The sequence below is a fragment of the Peromyscus californicus genome, unplaced genomic scaffold (genome assembly GCF_007827085.1).
Source record: "Peromyscus californicus insignis strain IS unplaced genomic scaffold, ASM782708v3 Scaffold_8__1_contigs__length_139910024, whole genome shotgun sequence".
Lineage (NCBI taxonomy): Eukaryota > Metazoa > Chordata > Mammalia > Rodentia > Cricetidae > Peromyscus > Peromyscus californicus.
The window spans coordinates 12,395,621-12,419,684 of record NW_026294606.1 but is presented as its reverse complement, the minus strand read 5'-3'; the positions used below and the strand labels follow the sequence as shown (position 1 = coordinate 12,419,684).

The 24,064-nt window shown below is 45.4% G+C and overlaps 1 protein-coding gene across 1 annotated transcript; it reads left to right on the top strand.

The window, feature by feature from the left end:
• Positions 1-22,568: 22,568 nt before the first annotated feature.
• On the top strand, positions 22,569-23,328 carry LOC128103705 (translationally-controlled tumor protein-like). The gene has a single exon (XM_052728304.1). It carries the CDS (start codon positions 22,659-22,661, stop codon positions 23,154-23,156), a length of 498 nt encoding a protein of 165 aa, XP_052584264.1. The 5' UTR covers positions 22,569-22,658; the 3' UTR covers positions 23,157-23,328.
• The last annotated feature ends 736 nt before the right edge of the window (positions 23,329-24,064 follow it).

Here is a 24,064-nt window from a genome sequence, read left to right as displayed (position 1 = left end):
TGGTCAACTGGTCTACTTATTTTGGAAATCATCAAAAGAGGCACATTTAATTAAGACATTAGTATATGCCACCAAGTATTCTCAGGGTCTCGGTAATATTACTGTTACACAGATGAATTAACCCATACAGCAGAATAGTAGCATCAGAATAAAGGGAAGCACCTAGGTTAAAGGTTTTGGATATTAGACAAGTTCCAGCCCCTTGTAATCCTCTCATGTTAGCTTGGGCTGCCCCCAGTCACAATGAGTTTTGTCAGTCAATGGGCTGACAGTCTGGTTGGTTCTTAGCCCTGTGTAGTACAGGGGCCAGGAGTCTAAGCATAACCAGCAGTTCTGGCTAATGTCTGCCTGGGAGCAATTAGCTCTTTCCACAGGGTCCCTTCCTGTGCCATAGAGCCTGATTCTCCCTGTTTCCTAAAAGCCAGAATCTTTTAAAGGAATTTTTCAGCAAGCCTCAGTTTTGCAATGGAAACTCCCCCTGTTCCTGGCAACTAGGAGGCCCAGACGTATGCATGCATGGAATTTTAAATTCTGTATTCCAATCTCAAAAGATAACTCCCACATCTTTCCTTTCTCCTCGGCATCAGTGAATAAAGGTAAAGATGACTCTGGGTTGCTGGTCTGTAGTAACACTAGTAATCTCTTCTCTTTATCTGTCTTTCTCACTTTCCAGTCCAGACCTGAGAGCAGTAGGGGTTGGATCATGACCCTGTGTACATAACCATAGTACAAAACACAAGACTGAGAAGGCAGTGGAGAGGCAGGAAGAGGAAGGGCCTGAGGCCCGATGAAACCTTAATTTCAACAGGTTCGTAGTCCAGAGACAGTCCGTTTGGCGGCAGTGTGTCCGTGGATCCTGCTTTCTTGCCTGGCTGTGGTGGACCATGGTGTAATGCCAGCTACCTTTATAGCCACAGGAGTAGAGGGGCCTTTCCAAGTTGGTTCCAGCATCCCTTTGTTTCCCCGCTTGACTCAGATGGTGTCACTGGGCTTGAACAAGGGGAAGCTGGTGGTGGACTCAGAGGTTGGCTGGGTCTCTCAGATTGTCCAATGAATAGTCTGTATGGAGGATTGAAGGGCCTACAGTGACTTGAGAAGGGAATGGTTAGCATTTTGCCAACTGCTGATCTCTGAGCCTGGGAAGCAATGGGGAAGGTCTTTCGAGCATAATCTCGTGGGCACAGATTCCTTCCTGTATGGGGTGCAGCGAGCCCAAAGCAAAGGAGGGAAAACTACCCATCCTTTACTAGACTTTAACGAGAGTTTTGTTAGAGTTTCTCTTAATGCTTTATTTATTAGTTTTACCTGGCCAGAACTCTGAGGTCTATATGCACAGTGAAGTCTTTAAGCTAGGTTGAAAGCTGTAGCTGACAGGTTTTAGCTGGGAAAGCCAGGTAAAAGCCAGACCCCGTTGCTAGGGGGAGACTAAATCAGAGAACCAGTTCCTGGAGGAGCTTTTTAGTTACTATTTGAGCAGTTTCAGTCTGGGTGGGAAACACTTCTATCTGCCCTGAAAAGGTATATTTAAAAACTAGCAAGTACTTTTATCCTCTTGATAAAGGCCAAATCTCAGTGAAGTCAGTTTTCCAAGATTTCACTAAGGTGTTAGCCTCTTATTTGGACCCCTTCTGGGTAAGGGCTGTCTGGTTAGGGTGACTTAAGCACAAACCTGGCATCTGGTTGAGACATCCCACACTAGCATGTTTAGTCTAGGTATAACATACCTTGGTCTGAGCAAATCAGAAAGTTTTGTGGACCCCAGATGAGTAGCTGGTGAAGGTCAGTTATGAGAGTTCTGCCAGTTGTCTCTGGGAGAATGATCTTGCCCTCTGGTGCCCTCCACCAACCTGTGGGTTTGAGCTGCCCATTTCTTCTTTACCAACCCAGCGATGGATTTTTAAAAAATTTTTTCAGAGAATGGTGGGTTTTGAGTTTTCCAATTATATGGCATCATTGGTTTAAAAGAAGACATAAATTGTGAAAAAGAAAGGAATGGAACTTCCTCTTTTCCATTGGGCTCAGCCCAGGAGAATTTTCCCCCTTCCCCAGAGCTGCTTAGAGCAGATACAGAGTAGAGGGAATACTCACCTTGGGGAATTATTTCCCCCCTCCCTGTGCGTATTCCAGGCAGGGGGCTCTGGACGAGAGGTCTGGCCCCTCCCAACCCCCAGGGACCAACCCTGACCATGAGCAGGAGTCAAGCAACAACAAAATAAGCAAATGCTCCTGCTCCCAGAGTGGAACAGGGCGAGGATTTTTTTTGGAGGGAGGTTCTGTAGACAATCTGGCATAGACAAAAGGATTCAGGTCCCCAACAGGAAGGGGCACAGGCCATAAGCCAGGGGGTTCTCACATGACAGAAAGCCACTTATCAATACAAAAAAAGAGAATGAACAGACACACAAAGGAAGACATACAGACGTGCACGCATACACACACACACACACACACACACACACACACACACACACACACACAGGGGCAGAAAAGACAACCAGGGGTGGTCACCACACATTTATATACCTGAACAGACATGGGGAATCTAGTGACATCTCACTGGATCAGTGGTGTCTCAAGGTCTGGTCTCTGGGATCTCAGCGAGACCTCCAAAAATGCTGTGGGGTATTCACCAGAGAAGACTGCTCAGACATGGATTTTAGCCAATAGGAAGTCTTTACTAGACACAGGCAACTACACTGAGTGTTCAGAACCCCAGTGTAGCCCAGAGCCTTTCTCAGGGTGAGAGAGGGGTGGACATTTAAGCACAAAAACCATGTCCTGGGTTGACATATTCCAGTTAACAAGAACAGTTAGCCAGAACTATAGAAGCCAAAAAGCAAGGCTGGTCCATTTAGAGACTTGCAGAACTATGGACTTTGATGGATTGGGTCTTTGCTTTTGTTTTGGCTGGTGGTGCTGTCTACGTGCTGAGTGTTACAGCCTGAATGGCACTTCCATCCTGGAGTCAGTTGTGCTAAGGTCTGGGGACCGGAGGCCCCTTCCTGCTTTAAGTTGCTTTGTCAAGACTTTGTCACAGCCATGACAAAAGCAAACAAGATCGTCGTCACTCACAAGAGAAAAGTCTATCATAGAAAAGACAGCAGAGCAGCCAAGTCCAACAGCAAATTATCACAGCAGGGAGAAGATGCTGTGTTTGGAGGTACTTTTGTGCTCCACAAAAGCTCATTAGCTGGAATCTTGATCCCTGTCTCTAATAGGTGAGGCCTCACAGACTGAGAAGAAGGCTCAGTGGGTAAAACATTTGCTGTGTAAGCACTTGAGTTTAAATCCCCAGCACTCAAGTAAAAAGCTGGGCATGGTGGCACACACCTATAATATGAGTGCTGGGGGGTGTTGGGGGAATCCATGGAGCTTACTGATCATCCAGTCAGCCAACCAATGAGCTCTGGATGCAGCAAAAGAACCTGTCTCAAAAAAACCAGGTGATAAAGGGAAGCACCCAGTACTGACCTCTGGCCCCTACACACACATACACAAACTCATACAGCACAGGGAGATATATACACACACACAGAAGAGCTGAGTTTTACATGGGTGTGCTTCAGAAGGAATTAATGTGGTTCTTTGGGGATCCCCATTAGTTACTTCAAAACAGTTATTATGTAATAAACACCTGGCATCTGAATCTGTGGCTTCCTATCTTACCATGTGATCTCATGATGTGGTGATATCATTCATTGTGAGGTCATTCCCCTGAGCCAAGCCAATGATACTGACTGACCTCTTGGACTTGAGGTCTCCCAAAATGTGAGCTGAATAAATTTCTTTTCTTTATGATGTATCCAACCTCCAGTGTTACGTTATAGCAACAACAACAACAACAAAATGATCCAAGAAAATCATGCTGTGATTCACTGTGGCAATGCAGTGGCCAAAGGAACAAGCAGAAGATATTTAGACTGCTAGCTGTCAACTCCAATCCTGAGTTTGTCTTCCTACACCCCAGGTGCACTTCAAACCACAGACAACACCCAGACAGTGTTCACCTTCAGTGATGCGAAAGAGGTACACCTGAATATTTTCTGACAGGAGATCATTACTGTGTGCTACTGGTGGTCGAGGTCTGACCTAGATATTGGCATCTTGTTCAAGGAGTTGACATAAAATCCCACACAGCGAGGAAACTTTTAGAGTAAACCAATAGAAAAGTCAGATTATACTTAGGATATAAACAAGAGTACAGCCTGGGTTCTCTTTTAATGGGGTATAAAGGGAGGAGGGGTTGGTGAGTAAGGGACGTAGTTTGGGTGATTCTCTAGACATTAAGTCATACAACTATTCCTTTCCCATAATGCATCTATTTTTAATTATGAGCATGCCCAGTTGTGCCTAGGCATAATATGGTAAATGGAAGAGTCTCCTCACAAGAATTATTGAAGGACACAGCTTTGTCTTACTGTGTATACACCCCAAAGTAGTTCAGGTCAGATCAGTCTTTCTAGTCTCATATCTAGACATAAGGAGACTAAGACCAAATAGAATCTAAGATTGATGACTGTCAAGGAAAGGAGAAGTTTATTACGTTGATCAGAGAGGAGTATTCATGTAGCCTGATACATGGGTCTGAGGTTTTATTGTTGGGGGGTGGTATGTGTACATATCCCAAACCATGTGCATATCTCAAGCCATGTATGTGCTTTCCTGCTTCAAGTGGGCATGAGTGCTTGAAGTGATGGCCTAGGAGTCTCTGCCAATCCTACAGTGAAGTGGTTTCAATAACTTTTGTTCCTGGAATTTAATATTTTACAAGGGAGAATAGAACCTAGGTCTGTGGTCTCCATCTTATCCATCACCCTACCCTATTTCATTTGAGTTTAAAGTGACTACTCCTGACACTGAGACTCAAGAACAGAGAGGTCAAGTGCTAATCCAACCTTCAGTACTCACTCTGGACAGAGATGTCCCCACTGCAAAGTCAATGTAGACACAGAAGCAAGAAAAGGAGGTAGTGTGGACATACAGAGATGCTCCGTCCTGAGGATGGAGAAAAATCAAACTGGTGGCATGGAAATAAGTGAGCAGAAACCCTGTAGAATCTTTTAACTCATAAAATAGTCAGGGTCATGCTTTTAAAATAAGAGATGAAAATCTAAACAATTGACAGAATAGTATTCAACAGACAGCAAAGAGTTTTAGAACCCAAGTGGGACCAAAATTAAAAATGACAAAGTTATAACAAACACTCCCAAGAATGAAATGATGCACAGAAAGCCTGCTGGAAGAGCAAGTATGAAGAAGAAGAAAAATCTCATGCAAGTAGAAATAAATGAAATGACAGACCCCAAAACACCACAGCAGGATAATCATGGTCCTTGAGACAAAACAGAACTGGAAAGTCAGAAAGTATCCAAAGACAAAAGTCAAGAAAACATCCTTCCACTGAAGATCTGGCTTTACAAAACCAAACCTTTCTGTTAAAGGTAAATTTGTTGTGAATGAATATTAAGACAAAATTCTGAGCACGCACCATATTATCTAAAATGGGGGGAAATAATCAGATGACTCCCACAGTTCATGGCTTTTACATTTACTTGAGTCTAGGTGGCCAGAGAAGAATATTTACATTGGTCATAAGAACAGAAGATGAGGTTTAGAATATCATGTTTTCTCACGGGGTCTGCAGCTGGTGACTGGTACACAGAAAGGAAGCCATTGCATCCTTGAGAAAACAAAACAAAGACAAAACCCCATGCAAACAAAAGAAGAAGTAATTATAAAATCCTGCTCATTGCAAGCTGCTGGCATTGGCTGAAGATCTGTTTTGAGCCAGGCTCTGATTCCAGTCTACTTGTGCTCATGGGAACCCTGGTAGAGTACTGTCTTAGGTGGGTTTTTACTGCTGTGAAGAGACTCCATGACCACATGACTTTATAAAGAAAACATTTAATTGGGGTGCTCGCTTACAGTTTCAGAGGTTCAGTCCATTATCATCATGATGGGCAGCATGCAAGCAGACATGGTGCTGGAGTTGAGAGTGCTACATCTTGCAGGCAACAGGAAGTCAACTGACTCACTGGATGGTATGCTGAGCATAAGAAACCTCAAAACGTGCCCCCACCGTGACACACTTCTTCCAACAAAGTCACTCCTCCTTAGTAGTGCCACTTCCTTTGAGAGCCATTTTCTTTCAAATCACCATAGTAACTATCTTTTCTAGTCTCAGCCAATCAAAGATGGATGATTCCTGTATATTCGGTATTTCCATCTATACTGAAAACAGCCAACTAACATCAATCTAAAAGTAATCAAATAAGGAGCTAGAGATGGCCTAGCCATTAAGAGCACTTGCTGCTCTTGCAGAAGACTTGAGTTCAGTTCCCAGCACCCGCTTGGCAGCTCACCCCCACCTATAATTCCAGCTCCAAGGGATTGGAAACCCTCTTCTGGTCTGATGGATACCTGCACATTCATGGCACACACACATACACACACACACACACACACACACACACACACACACACACACACACACACACGCATGCATGTGCAATAACAAACAAACAAACAAATAAAATCACTCTGAGCTACATGTCTATGGGCAACAGGAAGCTACCTTTCCCAGCACTTGGGGAATCATCAATAGACTCCAGGTCTCAGGAGGAAACCAATTCCTGGTTCTGGGATGGCAGCTTCAGTTATTTTGACTGGACCCAAGGGCCCAGTGAGTTGGAGGGATTTTATTCTAGGGACACTAGCCCCACCCTTGAGGCTCCACTGTCACCATCCAGCCACCTGCTAAAACCCCTTCACACAATCATTTTGGGGAACAAAACAAGCAGACAAGTTCTTGGAGGCAACGATGTTCAGACTATAGCTCTCCCCAAGAGTTCTAGGCAAATGCCTCATCTTCTCGGTCTTCTTAAGCCTTGGCCACTGCTCAGCCCTTCGTCCTAGAACTGTTCCAGTCAACACTCCCACCCTCCCACCCTCCAGCTTCTTACTCCGCTGTCAGCTGTGCCCACTTCCTTGCTCTGAGCAGATGATGGATTCCCCAAGGACAAACAGCTCAGCGCTTCTCGCCTTCCCACACATCCGCTCGCCCTGGGACACACATCATCGCTTCAGATGCTCCCCTTGTCACCTTCAAAGATGTCACTTCCTGCACTCCTCCCTTGCATGCTCACCCACCACATGGAGGTTATTATAAACCAAGGAGGACCAGCCGGATACCTCCCTCCCAGTGAGTCCCAGCCTGAAGGCTCTGTCATTGCCCCAAAGCTCGCACACGCTTCATTTGTTTTTCCCTAAATGTCATTTCTTCTCCTAAATACAATCCACTTATTTTAGTGTCCCCACTAACTGCTGTTTCTCATGACGTCATCAGACCACTCACAGGGGCATCATCACCCTTCGCCACTCCAGTCCTTGTCATGGACCTGGCCACAGATTTCAGAGATTTTTGTTCATTTGTGAGAACACAGTGCTGAAAATCTGTTATCCTGCCTCACACAGATTCTCTTCTGTCTACTAAGAAGCTTTAGTGCTTGCAAAGGACTGAGCAGTAGCTGGAGTGCTGCCTGCAGCTGGACTGCAGCTCTTCTCCAATTGTTCACAGCACTCAGCAGACTCTGAAGTGTGTATTAACCTGTTCCGGTCTACACCCTCTTACCAGAACCAAGGGTCATCCATTCCACAGGTGAGACCCTGGACCCTGACTCTACCCTGCTAGGTTCTACTTCCCATGTCCTCATCACCCACCAGTGTCACCACCCTGGGAAACAAGACTGTCATACAACCATGGAGGAATCCAGCACCATGGGAATCAAGGATCTAACACATTGGCCATGGAGGACACCAGCACCATGGGAATCAAGGCTCTAACACACTGACCATGGAGGAACCCAGCACCATGGGAATCAAGGCTCTAACACATTGGTCATGAAGGAACCCAGCACCATGGGAATCAAGGCTCTAATACAATGACCATGGAGGACACCAGCACCATGGGAATCAAGGCTCTAACACACTGACCACGGAGGAACCCAGCACCATGGGAATCAAGGCTCTAACACACTGACCACGGAGGAACCCAGCACCATGGGAATCAAGGCTCTAACACACTGACCACGGAGGAAAACAGCACCATGGGAATCAAGGCTCTAACACATTGACCATGGAGGAACCCAGCACCCTACACTGACAACGGAGGACACAATCAAACTGCATTCAGCCAAGCAGCAATGAAGATCATGAGTGTTATATTCAGCACCACCTCATCTTCCCCAACTAAGTTACTCCTCATGTAGTCCAAGGTTTCTGGGCATAACTGCACAGAACTTTGTCATCTTCTCAGAGATTTCCTAGAGAAAATGACAAGTCTTACAAGGCAATTACTCCTTGTGGTGGTTCATCTCCACTGTCAACTTTGTAGGGTTTAGAGTTGCCATGAAAATACTCATCCTGGTAGTCTGTAAGACATTCACAAAAGGCTTCACTCAGGAAGGAAAATCTAAGCCTGTAAGAGGGCAGCACCATCCTATGGACTGAGGTCTGGGACTGAGTACAGGAGAAAGCCGGATGAACAGCAACATTCACCTCTCCCGGCTTCCTGACTGTGAGCATGATGTGACCGGCACCTCACGTTCCTGCTGCCATGATGGCTGTGCCAGTGTGCACTACATCCTTTCTCAAAGAGCAAGCTGAAATGAACTCTTGCTTCCTTATTACTTTTGTAAGGTTTTTACTCACATTCAAGGAAAAGTAATTAATATGTCCTCAAGACTGCCACTTAATCCAGCAAAGTATGGAGGTGAGAAAGCCTACGCAACTAGAACCTACCAGGAAGGAAGACAGATGATATCACTGAGGCAGCAGCAGAACATGCATGTTGTGATCTTGTTTCTGGATTTGTTTTTCTGCTTATGAAAGTGGGGTCCCTGACTTTCCTTCCTGAAAGGTCAATCATTAGAACATGCTACATTTGGACTCTTTCTTACTACTCATTAGTTGATATGATAAAATTCCCTGCAAACATCAAATGTATTGACTGTTTATGCCATTACTGGAAATGTTAGTTTTCTTTGAAATATTTATTTTATTTTTTATTTATGTGTTTATGTGTGTATTTGTCTGTATATACGTCATGTTTGTGTACTCCAGTGGAGGTCAAAAGAGAGTTTTGGATCCCCTGTAGTTGGAGTCATAGACAGTTGTGTATTGTAGTGGACATGGGTATTAGTATCCAAACTTTGGTCCTCTTTAAGAGCAGCAAGCACTCTGAAACTGCTGAGCCATCTCTCTAGCTCCATGTTGGTTAGTTTTAACTCTCAACATGACACAACCCAGAATCACCTATGGTTAGAATCTTAATGAGGACTTATCTAGATCAAGTTGGCCTGTGGGGGGTTGTCTCAATTGTTACTGGACTTAGGAAGATCTTCCACTGTGGGTGGCACCATTCCCTAGGCACGGTTCCTGAATAGTATAAGAGAGGAGAAAGCTATCTGAGTGCAAGCAAGAAAGGATACATATATTTTCTTTTTGCTCTTGACTCTGGATGTAATGTGATTAGCTGTTTAAGTCCTTCCTCAACTTCTCCAAAACAATAGACTGTAATTTGGAAGTGTAAATCAAATAAGCCTTTCCTCCCCATCTGGCTTTTTGTCAGGGTATTTATCACAGCATCAAAAATGAAACAAGGACAATGGGAAAGAAAGATGGATGACACAAAATCCCTGCCATTCATTGAGGACAGTGTAAGGTGGATGGACATGGACAGCACCAGCTACTTAGATGCCTATGGACAGTAGAAGCATTGCCATAGCAACAGGACATGAGAGTGAACTGTTTCCTGGCATTGAAGAAGGCAAGGAGCTATAATTTCATGTCCATCTTTAAGAATAGAAGGAGTTATCCAAACAGCTAAAGAGAAAGGGAGTGGAGGTTAGACAAAGGAAGTCCATGAAAATCATCTCTTATTTTCCCACAGTTGATTCTGAGTCACAGGCATGGGAGGAAGAATGGGTCATGGGCACTCACACACCAGAGATAAGTAGGATTGACTGGGCAGTGAAGCATCAGATCTGGCAATATAAAGATAAAAATAGTATCAGTTATGAAACTCATCTTTTAAAATATTTACTCCATTGGTTAAAAAGTGTTATTTTTAAGAACTGAAATCTATACACCAGTCTGTCTCTGCAAAGCTATCATGTTTTATCTCTTTTTAAATTCAATCAATACAGTGATGATTGCAGTGTAATAGATAAATCAGATAGAGAAGAGGAAACAGACATCGCTCAGGGACCGACTGATACAACACAGACAAGAAATACCAACACTGGGACTCGGCTTTACAGCATTGCTAGGGACTTAGCAAGAAATTGTTGGTCCTGGGCAGAGACTGAGGAGAGAATGGGAAGAAGAGAGGAAGTGGGGCGAGGTGGGGGGAGGAAGAAATGGGAAGGGAGGGAGGGGGAGGGGAGGGAGAGGGAGAGTTCATGTCAAAGCAGGGAGAGTGGTAAACCCTGACACCATCCACTTTATGTTTTTGAGACAGGCCTGAAACTTGCCAATTTAGCTAGGATGGCTAGCCAATGAGCCCCTGGGACCTGCTGTCACTCTTCCCCAGCACGGGGATCACAAGCGTATGCCACCATGCTTGTTTTTATCTGTGGGTTCCAGGGATCGAGCTCAGGTGTTCCTGCTTACAGAGCAGGCACTCTAGACACGGAGCTGTCCCCCAGCCCTGCCATGGATTCGAAACCATCTCTTTGCTGCCAAACCAACCCTATGCACTATATTTCCTAGGAGGCAGCTGGAATTTTATAAGGATATGAATGGTGAATGACTTTCTGTCACAATTCTCAATTTGTTCTCTATCATCCCGCTAACTCCTGTTGACCTGCAAAAGATCCTGAGTCAATCTTGAGAAAGAAGAACAAAGATTGAGAACACTCACTTTCTAGTGTCAAACTATATAATAAAGCTATAGAAATTAAAACTGCATGGTATGAACACAGACCTGCAGACCAGTGTAACATGTTAGAAAGCCCAGATGTCAATGCATGTGTCAGCTGATCTTCAACATGAGTTTCAAGAACACATGTTGGGGGAGGGTTAGAGTCCCTTATTTATTTTTAAATTTTTAAGTGCATTTTTGTTTACTTGTGTGCCCATGTGTCTATGCACACATGGGCATGCATGTACCACGGCACATGCATGGGGACAACTTGCATGAGTTGATTCTCTCCCTTTACCCTATGGGCTCCAGAAATCAAATTCAGGTTTCTAGGCTTGGCAGCAGATGACTCCACCCCCACCCAGCCCCCACTGATCTGTCTCACCAACCTTTTTAATACTTGGTGTAAGATGAAACCTGGGCTTACATGGGATGAAGAATGAAATTGGACCCTTACTTCCCACCACAAGTAAACATCAAAGATAAATGAAGGATTTACACATAAAACTTAAGACTATAAAACTAAAAAACAACAACAAAACATTAGGTAAAGGGCTTTGCATTGGTCTGCACAACACATTCTTGTGTATTCCTAAGCTCTTCCCAGGTTTCTCTTCCGCATCTGATTCCAGTTCCCTTGCCCCTGCTTTTCAGTGCTAATCTTCACTTTCCCTTAAAAATATGAATCAAAATCTCCAGATGAACATAGTAAGAAATAAGAACCTTTGTGTCACCAGTGGGAATGTGACATGGTGCGTTCACTGTGCGAACAGCTGTGCTGCTGGTTGGGATGTGACATGGTGTGTCCACTGTGTGAGCAGCTGTGCTGCTGATCGGGATGTGACATGGTGTGTCCACTGTGTGAACAGCTGTGCTGCTGGTCGGGATGTGACATGGTGTGTCCACTGTGTGAGCAGCTGTGCTGCTGGTCGGGATGTGTCATGGTGTGTCCACTGTGTGAGCGCCTGTGCTGCTGACCCAGATGTGACATGGTGTGTCCACTGTGTGAGCAGCTGTGCTGCTGGTCGGGATGTGTCATGGTGTGTCCACTGTGTGAGCGCCTGTGCTGCTGACCCAGATGTGACATGGTGTGTCCTCTGTGTGAGCGGCTGTGCTGCTGGTCGGGATGTGACATGGTGTGGCCACTGTGTGAGCGGCTGCGCTGCTGGTCAGGATGTGGGCACGTACTTGTGGTAGCTTCCTGTAAATTCCTCTGACATTTCTCTTACCAACCAGGCTTCTAATCACATTGAATTAATATATGACAGCTGCTTGAAAGCCCATTTTCAATTAAAATATCCTTTGCAATTCACTGGCTTGGGGGACAGTCCTAAGCCCTTGGTTATCTGATGTCCTGGAAACATAGCGACAGGGGCAGATGGTTCAGGGCTTAGATCGCCGTGGATTTATTCCCCAGGAAATAAATACCTTGGACGTTGATCGCTTTGAGCCGGTCTTTATTTCAAATTTTATTTTTAGACAGTTGATCTTTCTCATAAAAACGTATTTCAGAGCATATCATAAGGATATTCTGGGTGTAAATCAGAGGTAGCTCTGGGGCCTTCATGGGCCCAGGGGTAGAAGTCACATGCACTCAAATGATTCCCTTGTGATCCAAGTAATGTCTACATTTGACCCTCACTCACTTCTGCCTGAGGCTGACTACTAAGGGGTCAGAGTGTCAGTCTTTAATAGGACTGCCTGGGATGTTCTTGCTATTCTACCAATAGCTGTTCTCAGACCTTTATGGTCTGAAGTTAGGTTAAAGTTGCTGTCCTAAATTGAACCTAGTTAGTGGAGATGAAGATCAGTCCCTCCACCTTTCTCGGCAGAGATCTCATGCTTTCTGTATTTTACCAATGTCCTTTGAACAGCCAGTGTCCTTTAAACAGGGCACAGTTGTCTTCCTACAGGGAAGTCATGAGGACCCAAGCAGTCCCAGAAGGCACAAGACTTCTTGTGGATCAGGTGGACACCTTTGACTATCCACACACCAGGAAGTATGGTCCAGACTTCTTGTGGATCAGGTGGACACCTTTGACTCTCCACACACCAGGAAGTATAGTCCAGACTTCTTGTGATCAGGTGGACACCTTTGACGATCCACACACCGGAAGTATGGCCCAGCTCTGAGGTCTGTGCTTCTGGCCTGTGTTCTGAGCCATTCCCGGATGTGCGTGCATGTGTCTAAGGAACTCGGCCTCTCAGCCAGGGGCTGCACCTGTGCACTGGCGGCATTCACTCAGCTTGGGCTCTCTGTAGTGTAAACTCTAGTTGACAGTCACCATGACAACTGGCTGGCTGAGAGTCACATGGCAACCATGAGTCCATATGAAGGGGAGGTGACTGGTGTCAGACAGATGTCCCTTCCACAGTGACAATGGGAGCTGAGATAACAACCTTGTAGATTTCTCTAGAATTTGGACCCATCTCCTGGTGACACCCCTCCCTGCTCCTGGTTTCTCTGAAAAGGCTCTGGCCATTGGAGGCCCTGACCTTATGAATAACCCAGTGATTTTATCACTGACATCTTACCAGCTTAGTCATCCAGAGCCACAGGAGTGTCACCCAGGGGACTCCCCTCAGAGACTATTTGGGTAATTTCTTCTGTAGATGGGGAATATTTGGTTTGGTGTCAGCATTCTGATCTTGAGCAGTCTTTTTCTCTATGTTGTATATGTGTGTGTGCATGTGCATGTGTGCATGTGCATGCGTGCATGTGCATGTGTGTGTATATACATGTGCATGCTGGTGCCCACGAGGGCCAGAAGTCGGCATTGCATCACCTGGAGGTGGAGTTATAGGTGGTTGTGAATACCCAGAGGCTCTGAACCCCTGCAAGAGCAACAAGGGGGCTTTCCATGCCACACCATCTCTCTAGTCTTTTTGACCCTTTTAAATATGTTAATATGTGGCTTATTTCTGCCTGTTCACTTAAATATATTCCTTCAGCAGCTCTCTGTGCCTCACCTGTCCCGGCATTTGATCCAAACATGAAAACCCCCTCTCTCTTTGGAGGAAATATTACCCTAGCGATGATGTTGGCAGCAGGTATTGAGGAGCTGGGTTGTCACGGCTGGACCAGTGTGACCAGGAGTCAAGGTAGGTCAGTTGGACATAGCACTGGGCACACAATGATGTATATGAGCAGGAGGTGCTAGGTCAACATATAGAAACCAAGGAGGAGATGGTGGATTTGAGACTGCTCTTCTGGAGTCCAGGTTCTGAGTCCAGCTTCTTGCCTCTGCAGCACAGGCCATGAACACAGACCTGGTCACTGATGACTTCTCAGGAGGCAAACACCTGCCTGCACTACAAGAGCGAACTCAAGGAGTGTGCTGTGGGAAGTCTGGTGGAGGGACCACTTTAGGTATCATCAAAGTGAAGCATCCAGGTGTACCTTAGAAATAATCTAGTGTTCTAAGTTAAAATAAGAAGGCATGAGTGTGCTGCCTGGAATACCTGAAAGGGGTGGAAAAGAGGGTCTGAATATTGGATAGGCAAAAGGCAAAAACGGAAACTGGCAGGCACGGGCAAGATGGATGTCTCAGGCATGCGCATTTCCATCTACGATCTCACCATCGCTAAGATGACAGGCTCATGCTCTGAGCACAGGTTTAAAAAACTGTTCATATTGCAAGTTTTATTCACATGGAATAAGTTCTGAGCAAGGGGATAAAAAATGATAAATTACTCTGTGCTGGAACTACAGAGTAAGGAGCTTAATTTATAAATGAGCTTAATGGTGGGGTGGTATATGAGCTAAAAATCAGTGGATATTATAAAATTACCAATGAAATGAATATTCTATTGATGAGACAATATAAGAGACAGTAGAGAAAAGAGGACAGCTAGAAATGAAACCACAAAGGAAAACGATACAGAGGAATAAACAACTTAATTGAAACAACAAAAAAAGGAGAGGCTAAACAGGATGGAGAGGGAACAGGTGACCTAACAGTGCGCTAATTAATAGTTTCATAACACAGGGTCCCCGTAGCAAAGCAGGATTTCATTAACACAGAGGGGAACTGCCACACACAGCATGAAAGGACCATCAGTCCTTAGAAACTGACACAAAAGATCAACGCTGAAGGGACTTCTTTGTGTGCTCCAGAAGATTGTGTAAAGGGTGATATATGAGCATGAGCATGAGCCTTCACAATGCAGACACACAGACAACCAACTCACTCATGGGCATCTCCACTTCCCATCTCATCACAACCGAGGAGACAGGCCCATGCCACCAAGCATATACTTTTTAAAAAAGGTGTTAAAACTTCAAATTTTATGTATATGTGTGGGTACCAAAGAGCATATACTTATAGTCACCAAAATGTATTCTGGAACCCAAGGAGATCAGAAGAGAGCAGTGGATGCCCCAGAACTGAATTTAGAAGTGATTGTGAGTTTGAGTTTTGGGACACTGACCAGGTCTTCTGCAAGAGCAGTGAGTGAGCCATCTCACCAGAAACTGAAAAAAAGCTCTTAGGAAAGAAAATGGAGCCAAGGGCTCATTGCATGATCCTCTGATGGTGATGGGAGAGCAGAGTATGTATGCATGAGCCCTACTCATATACAAACAAACATACATGTACCCTCACTCATATGAATACACAAATACTTATATACAACTGAAATCTTTCTTCTAATACATACACACACACACACACACACACACACACACACACACACACACACACACACACATTTATGCAAGAAAACCAGAGGGCATCAGTGTGTGGCAGTGACCAGTCATTTCCATGTAAACATGAATGTCTAGTCTTCCTCTTAGCTTTTTGTAATTCAGAAAGTTACTCAATAATTCAGTGACCATGAAAGTCAGAGACTTTCCCTAACATGCTGAAAACAAACAAAAGCTACCAGAATAATTAGAATATTGTGGTGGTGAATGTCTACGTCTATCTAGGCTTGTGTGGACTGTGAATGCCTAGAATAAACCCTTTGCCGGTGTGTGTGACCAGAGCATTAGAAACACTGGACTCAGAACTGTAGATCAACTACCCATGTAGAGTTCACCTTCCAACCCACTGAGGGTCTGATGGGCATTTTAGGTGGAGAAAGAGCACAGCCCATCTTGGCCTGCATGACCAGAGGCTGGGCCATCTTCTCCTTCCTTCTGTGTTAAATGCCAGAGGGTTCCTGTGACTGATGTGGGGAAATGGGTGCAGCCTTCTCCAGAATGACTCTGCTGCCAGTCTCTTCCACCAGAGACTTGACTTTGCCATTTGTACATTTTGTCCTGAATTCTAACATCCGTCAGTGTTGGGGTCAAAGCAATGATAACTCCTTTCATGGGGCTTTGAAATTACTTTCACATTCTGGATGAGGGTGTTTGGCATGGGACAACATGTTTACAGAATCAAGGCAAGCACTGGCTCTTCAGCAAAAACATCTGATGAGACAAAAATCAAATTCAACCACAGCTTTGCAGGAGCTTTTCACTTGAATGCTGCCAGGCAAAATCACAGTTATTTCAGGTTGGGAAATAAATCTCACAAATAAGGACAATCAGTTATGAAAGATGAAATGTTAGTGTTTTCTCTATTTCTTCTTTAAGCCACTTGTCTCCTGTGTGTATGTGTGTGTGAGCACAGGTGTTTGAGTTCATATGTTCATTCTAGAGCCTTGACTGTGCTTGCTCACATGTGTGTAGGGTGTAGGTCTCAAATATCACCTTTACATTGTTTGCTGAGACACTCTCCTTGAAGCTATAGCTTGTATTTAAAACTAGAGCATCTGCCCAGGGATGCAAAAGGGACTGTCTCCTTCCATCTCCATAGAGGGAAGATTATAGGCTCCCACTGCTATGCGGGGCTTCTATGTGATTGCTAGATCTGGGCTCATGTCCTTGTGTTTGCAGAACAAGTAGATGGTCTAGTGAGCCATCGTCCCGACACAAGAAGGGACGTTTTGCAGACAAGATTCTCAATGCATGCTTTCTCTCATGAGCTTAACTTAGTCTATAGAATATATGGTTCATAGACCCTCTGTGGTAGTCAATCCCCTGTTGCAGCTCTGTACAAATGCAGGAGTAGCTGGAGGAGAGTACAGTCTCCATGTTGTTGAGAGTGTATGACTCATGAGCCCCTGCAAACTAAAAAAGTCCATAGTTATCAATTTCTAGTCATTGTGAGTAGACTGGCGAACCAGGGACCAGCTAAAAAAGTTGTATCCTCACTTGTTAAGATCAAAAGTGTGGATATTCTGACTGGAAGGACACAGAAGTGAGTATTTCCAAGGCTAAGCAAAAGCTTCAGAGCACACTGGGCTTTGTGCCTAGGAAGGGCTGAAGGGTAGCAGTGTGGTTAAATGGATGGCCATAGTGGCTGTAGTGACCTCACCTGGAGGGGTTAATTTTTTCATATTTCCTAAGGTTAGGTCGCTTTTGTCTTGAGGACTGATGGGCAGACTCTGACTCTGTTCCTCTACTTCCATGGTACTCAGATTGAGTACTCTGGTCCCATTTGCTACCCTCCATGGCAGAAAATAATAATTTAACAGTCATCCTGAGTTTAATATTTCTTCTACTTCCATGTCCCAAGTCCTTGGGAGTGAGGCTGTGAGAAGCTTCCATTGATTGCTTAGAAGACTTTCCCAACCCAAGGCATTCATTGACAGAACGCTCCCCCAAACACTGTGGTGCCCTGCACTGGCCCTGACTTATGCTCACACGGACATACTGTGTCTAGGATAGATAGGAGCTGGGAGACACTGACATTGAAAATCCCATCTATTTGAGCCAGCTGTCACAGGGGCCATGGCATGGGAGGTTGACTGGCTGCCACTGTGGTCAGACTTCCATTTTCACACATGGGAGACCACTGGTGGTTTTGCGTGTTCTCTCAATGAGAATTGGGGATGTTCTTCTTATTCATTCTTTTCCTGAGCGATAGGCTCATGATCTAGCCCTTTCTGACCTCATGATGTGGACATGAGCTGTCCAAACATGGATGCCCTATAGGAACTACTACACACACACACACACACACACACACACACACACACACACCCTTCTTAGGGGAAGAAAACATAGCACAAGAGTCTCTTCTCATATCTTGCTAAGATGGTTCTGGAGGAACAACTCTTTGAGGATGTTTTCTGGAACATCTGTATGGGAAGAGACAAGGGTGACTTCCCATGGGGAACTATTTCAACAGGCAGAATCCAGTAAGGAGTGCCAATCCAAGCTCCCTGACAATATGGCTGAGTTGGAAAAATGGCCACCATAAACACATGTTTGGATACTATGATGCCTAGTTGGTAAAGCTGCTTGGGAAGGATTAAGAGGTGTGGCCTTAGAACTGGAGATGTATCAGTGGGGGATGGGCCAGTTATGAAGATTTGAAAGACAAAGCTATTCCAAGTAAGCGTCTCTGTCCTCTCTGCCCCTCCCTGCCTCTCTCCCAGTCATACTTGAGGATCAGAGGTAAGCTCTGATCTCTACTCCAGTCTGATACCTGTCTGGTTGTTGCCATGTTGCTCACAATGACGTTTGTAGACTCTAACTTTCCAGAACGGCCAAATTAATATTTTCCTCTAGAAGTTGCCTTGATCATGGTGTTTTGACATGACAATAGATTAGAAACTAAGACAGCTGGAATGGGCCTCATCAGTAAGTTGATGCTGGAAGGGAAATGTTTAAGGGCAACAGGGAACCAGGACTCAAGCCCCCATTGTGATGACCCACAGCACTATGTCACTAGGGCTGGCAGAGCAGGCCGCCATATAGGACTTGGTCATGGCTACAGGAACAAGATGTAGCTGAAGAAGTGTACTCCAGACAAACTGATAGGCTCTCACAGAGAACCATATTCCCCTTGACCATGACCAGCAGCCCCTGCAGAGAAAAGCAAGCTCAATTTGGCTGGTTGGTGTACATCGAGTCCAGGCTTCAGAAAGTCCCCTTCCTTCACAAGTAGATACACAGTGGACTTGAACTTGCTTCACCTGAATGATCCCCGAAAGCTAGACCCCTGCACTCCTGCTGACTCAGTGAGCTGCTCTCTATATGCAAGGTGCCCCTGAGAATGTTACAGGCATCTCACTCCAGAAGGCTGCACACACTACCACTGGCTGTCATCTGCAGCTCCGTAGCAATTAGGTTTCCTTCTAATCCTGACCCCTAAGGTGGGCACTGGGCTCAGAGAAGCTCAGGACTACTGACCTTGTCTGGGTAGTGACACTCCACAGCCCTGTCAGACTCTACTTACCTATTCACGGTAGACAGAACAATCTTGTAATTTTACTCAATTAAAGCCAAGGAATCCCCCACTGGACATGAAATTTCTGTTTATATAATCCCTGGATGGAATAACCACTCCGTGGGGGGCATGGATGATGGAGGCTGTGAAGATAGGACACAGATGTTACCAGATCAACCCAAGACTGGGTAAAGAGGAAAAGAGGAAGAGGCTCCTGGGAAGGATGTGACTTCTAGTCTCCATAACCACACCCTGCCTGAACATCCCAGGACAGGAGCAGATTTCCCAGACAGCATGAAAGTGGTGCACCTTAACACAAGCTGGAGCCCACCAAGAAGAAATGGTCTTCTCCTCCTGCATAGCCATGCCCTGCGCTACCCCTGCCTCCCTGCAACTTGACTCTTCCAAGGAAACTTGCCCCCTCCCTTTCATGTCCAGGGTCCCTCTACTCCTCTCCCCCCTCTTCTTCTCTGCTCCTCTTCCCCCCTCCTCTCTCTCTCTTCTCTTCCTGTGTCTCTTTACCTTCTCAATGAAACATATGCCAGTATTTCTTTGCATCTGGTCATTGGGAATATTAATGGAAATGAGGGACATGCTGCTAAAGACCCCGCCATGTGGGAAACAGAGTTTTCTCATGTGGACAGCAGAGGCTGGACAGCTACCTCTTCCATAACAAGATGGCTATGTGATTGACTTCTCTGTCCAGCCAGTACTGCTGGGGAACCATGAGTTTAAGCGGGGTGGGGGTGGAGGGTGGGGCTAAGTTAAGCAGAGTTCACACTCTGCTGGGGGATGAGGGTTGGCAGAGCTTGTGCCCTGGTTGCCGGAGGTGTCTGACAGCTAACAACAGATTTTGGGGCACAAAACCTCCTCAGGTTCTGGACTGGCTTCCTCCTGTGGTTGATAGGCCACACCAGGCTGAATGCAGACCCGTGGTTTAGGAACTATGGATCTGGGACTGTTCTTCGGACCTTAAAAGAAGATACAAGAAGAGAGTCTGTTAGGGATGTGTCATAGAAGAATTCAGCAAAGAACTGCCGTATGGTACCACAGCTCTGCACATCGTTCCTCCCTTCTGAATCTGTGCAGCTTTTCATTAACCCTCCTGCCTTCCTCCCCCATATTCTGGCCACATCCTCTGCTGTCTGCTTCTGGCTCAACGTCCTCAAAATTGACATAATGAGAATGTGTGGGATGGCCCCTTCTAGGGTCACAGACATCTTCACGTTCATATCCTACACAGGGTTTAGCATGCTATGGCCACGCCTCCTGTGTTTCCCTGAAGACTCCATGTCTGTGCCTTGTTGTCCCTTACCTGGAGGTTGTCTCTCCTTTCTTCGGGGTGAGGAGGCAACAGCAAAAAGTGTGAAACAGGTGACTTGTCTGCCTCCTCACTCCCGTCCAGCCCCTTCCGCTGTTAGAGAGTCTGTGTGCCCCCTGGGGCTGGTCCTTTTGGGATACAGGACCATTTGATGTCTCATCAAAGTATACACCCCTGCCGTTTTCAGTTTTGGTGTTTCTATCTTGTAGAGAGTCGATGGAGTTCATTTCATGTGTTCTTTCACTAGACTGTAGGCCAATTTCATTCACACCTCTGGCCATGTCGATGCTCTTGGTAACCTCAGCATCCTGTGGTCTTGGGATCCGTTTACAATTAGTGTCTTCTAAGAACCATAACACATCAAAGGATGCACAGTTGAACGTGATGGTCCTGCCAGTCTCCCCCTCCCCAACATCCTGTGGGGCTGAGTTCCCAGACCACCTGACAACTGGCAGCCTATACAAATCAGGTGAGCTGGACATGGAGGGGCCCTCGCTGCTTCTTTCTTCATTTACTTCCTGCCCCTTGTTGTCCTCAGATGCCAGGAAGGTGGGCAAGGCAGGTTCACTCCCTGACCTTATTAGTGGGGGAGGGAGGGTGGGAATACATGCATAAGAAAGAATCTTAAAAACGTGCTGTCTTTCTGCTGGTATGTAGCCGCTGTCCTTTCTCCTGTTCAAGATACTGGTGTTTGCCTCACCAGTAGGAGAAACAGGCCTATTAGTCCCTACAATTTGGAGGGTTTCTTCTGCCATGTGGCCCAAGCAGCACATATCATCCTCAGTGGTAGAGATGGACAGGGTGGAACCTGTTTCAATGTATTCTGATGGTAAACTTGCCATGAATGGATATTCCTCCTCCATGTGCCCCACCTCCTCAGGTGGGGAATAACACCTCCACATGATGCTAGAAGTAAAAAAACAAAAAAACAAAAGCATATCTAGGAGGTAAGTTTAAAGATAATCAGGTCTTGCACCATGAAAACCATAGCTATCTCAAGCATCCTAATGACGAATCTTGGGATCAGAGAAACAAAGACCAACCCAAACCCCAAAGCGTTTATGACAAAGTGTGGTGACATTTTGTTTGTACTCTAATAAAATTTGCCTGAAGATCAGAGGACAGAGCCTGTCACTGAATTAAACATAGAGGCCAGGCAGCGATGGCTCACACCTTTAATCCTAGCATTCCAGAGGTAGGGATCCATTTGGATCTCTGTGAGTTCAAGGCCACCCTAGACTACACGAGATTAATCCAGTCTAAAAGAGAAACAGAGCTGGGTGGTGATGGCTCACATCTTTAATCCCCATAGTTGAGAGTCACACACCTTTAATCCCAGCACTAGGAAGTTTGAGACAGGAAGTGATATGACTGGACAGAGAAAGGCATATAAGGCAGAAGGGACAGCTCTTTTGGCTGAGGACTCAGGGGCATTCAGTCTGAGGATTTGTGGAGACAGTATCTTCCCCTTTCAGCTGAGGAGTTGGCAAGGTAAGAAGTGGTCATGGCTTGTTTCCTCTGATCTTTTAACATTTACCCCGATATCTGGCTCTGGGTTTTTATTATAAGACCATTTAGGATTTGTTCCTAATTTAGTCTACAAAGCACCAGTGACTGCATTACTCTGGTCATGGCCATAAGCAAATCTCCAACAAACAAAACTTGAGGTACAAAGGATAGCCCTTTTCTCAGGCTCTTAGAAGACAGGGAAGGTATGGCAGTGGGAGGAGCTGGTGACTTGGAGAGATGGGTCAGAAGCAACTGGTTTCATGACTGTGGCAGGTCCCTACTGCATCCAGTTACCAACTCCTCTCACTGTGTTCCACAGCCCTAGGGTTTGGGGACCTCCCCAAATAGCATTCCCTGCTAGAGATCAAGCATTCAGACACACAAGAAGCTGTGAGGCATTTCACATCAAAGGTTATAGCATTTTAAATTTTATAATCATAAGCCACAAGGACATAGAAACATAGGATATAGATATGACAGAATGAAAGGGTAGATTATTGAATCTACTTTTAAAGAGCAATGAATTGTTTAAAATGTTTCACATTGCTATGGATTTTAGTATATTGATAAAGTTACTTTTGGCTTTTTTTCCGCCCGCTCCCCCCTCCCCCCGAGCCCCTCTCCGGCTGCACCACACTGGCTCCGCGCTGTCAGGCTAGCGCCGCCGTCCCCAGCCGCCACCATGATCATCTACCGGGACCTCATCAGCCATGACGAGCTGTTCTCCTACATCTACAAGATCCGGGAGATCACGGATGGACTGTGCCTGGAGGTGGAGGGCAAGATGGTCAGTAGAACAGAGGGTAACATCGATGACTCGCTCATTGGTGGAAATGCTTCCGCCGAAGGCCCTGAGGGCGAAGGTACCGAAAGCACAGTAGTCACCGGTGTGGATATTGTCATGAACCACCACTTACAAGAAACCAGCTTCACAAAAGAGGCCTACAAAAAGTACATCAAAGATTACATGAAATCACTCAAAGGCAAACTTGAAGAACAGAAACCAGAAAGAGTAAAACCTTTTATGACTGGGTCTGCAGAGCAAATTAAGCACATCCTGGCTAATTTCAATAACTACCAGTTTTTTATTGATGAAAACATGAATCCAGACGGCATGGTTGCTCTTCTGGACTACCGTGAAGATGGTGTGACTCCATTCATGATTTTAAGGATGGCTTAGAGATGGAGAAATGTTAACAAATTGGATCTATCACCTGTCACCATAACCGGCTGCTGCTTACCATCCATACAACACCAGGACTTAGGACAAATGGGACTGATATCATCTTGAGCTTTTATTTTGACCATGATTTATTTGGAGTGGAGACATTGTTTTTTTCTTTTTTTTCTTTTTTAAAGAAAAAACATGTCATGTAGGTTGTCTAAAAATAAAGTGCATTTCAATTCAAAAAAAATAAAAAAATAAAGTTACTTTTGTTACTGTATGTATATTTCTACTCATTTTTTTTTTTTTTTGAGACAGGGTTTCTCTGTGTAGCTTTGCGCCTTTTCCTGGAACTCACTTGGTAGCCCAGGCTGGCCTTGAACTCACAGAGATCCGCCTGCCTCTGCCTCCCGAGTGCTGGGATTAAAGGCGTGCGCCACCACTGCCCGGCTTCTACTCATTTTTTTTTGTTTTTTTCGAGACAGGGTTTCTCTGTGTAGCTTTACACCTTTCCTAGAACTCACTTTGGAGACCAGGCTGGCCTCGAACTCACAGAGATCTGCCTGCCTCTGCCTCCCGAGTCTTATGTATTATGTTTATGTAACTCATTTAAATTGTAATGTATAAATAAGAAATACAGATTAATAATTAGTTATCTATGATAATCAAATTTATAGTCATGTTAGTTAAGTTTTCTAGGTATACATAGATATAATTCAGTTAGGTAGGTAATCTTCAAATACTTCAAAGACCTACAGAATATGGCATTTAAAATGTTTTAAAAGACTTCCTAAGGCTAGGAGACCAACCCCCAGCTCCCATCCCAGAGGTGAGTGACTCTGTTCATACCCAGGGAGGCCTGCCCCTAGGTCCCATCCCTGGGCCCCAGCCATTCCCGGGGGGAGACCCGCCCAACTTGGCCC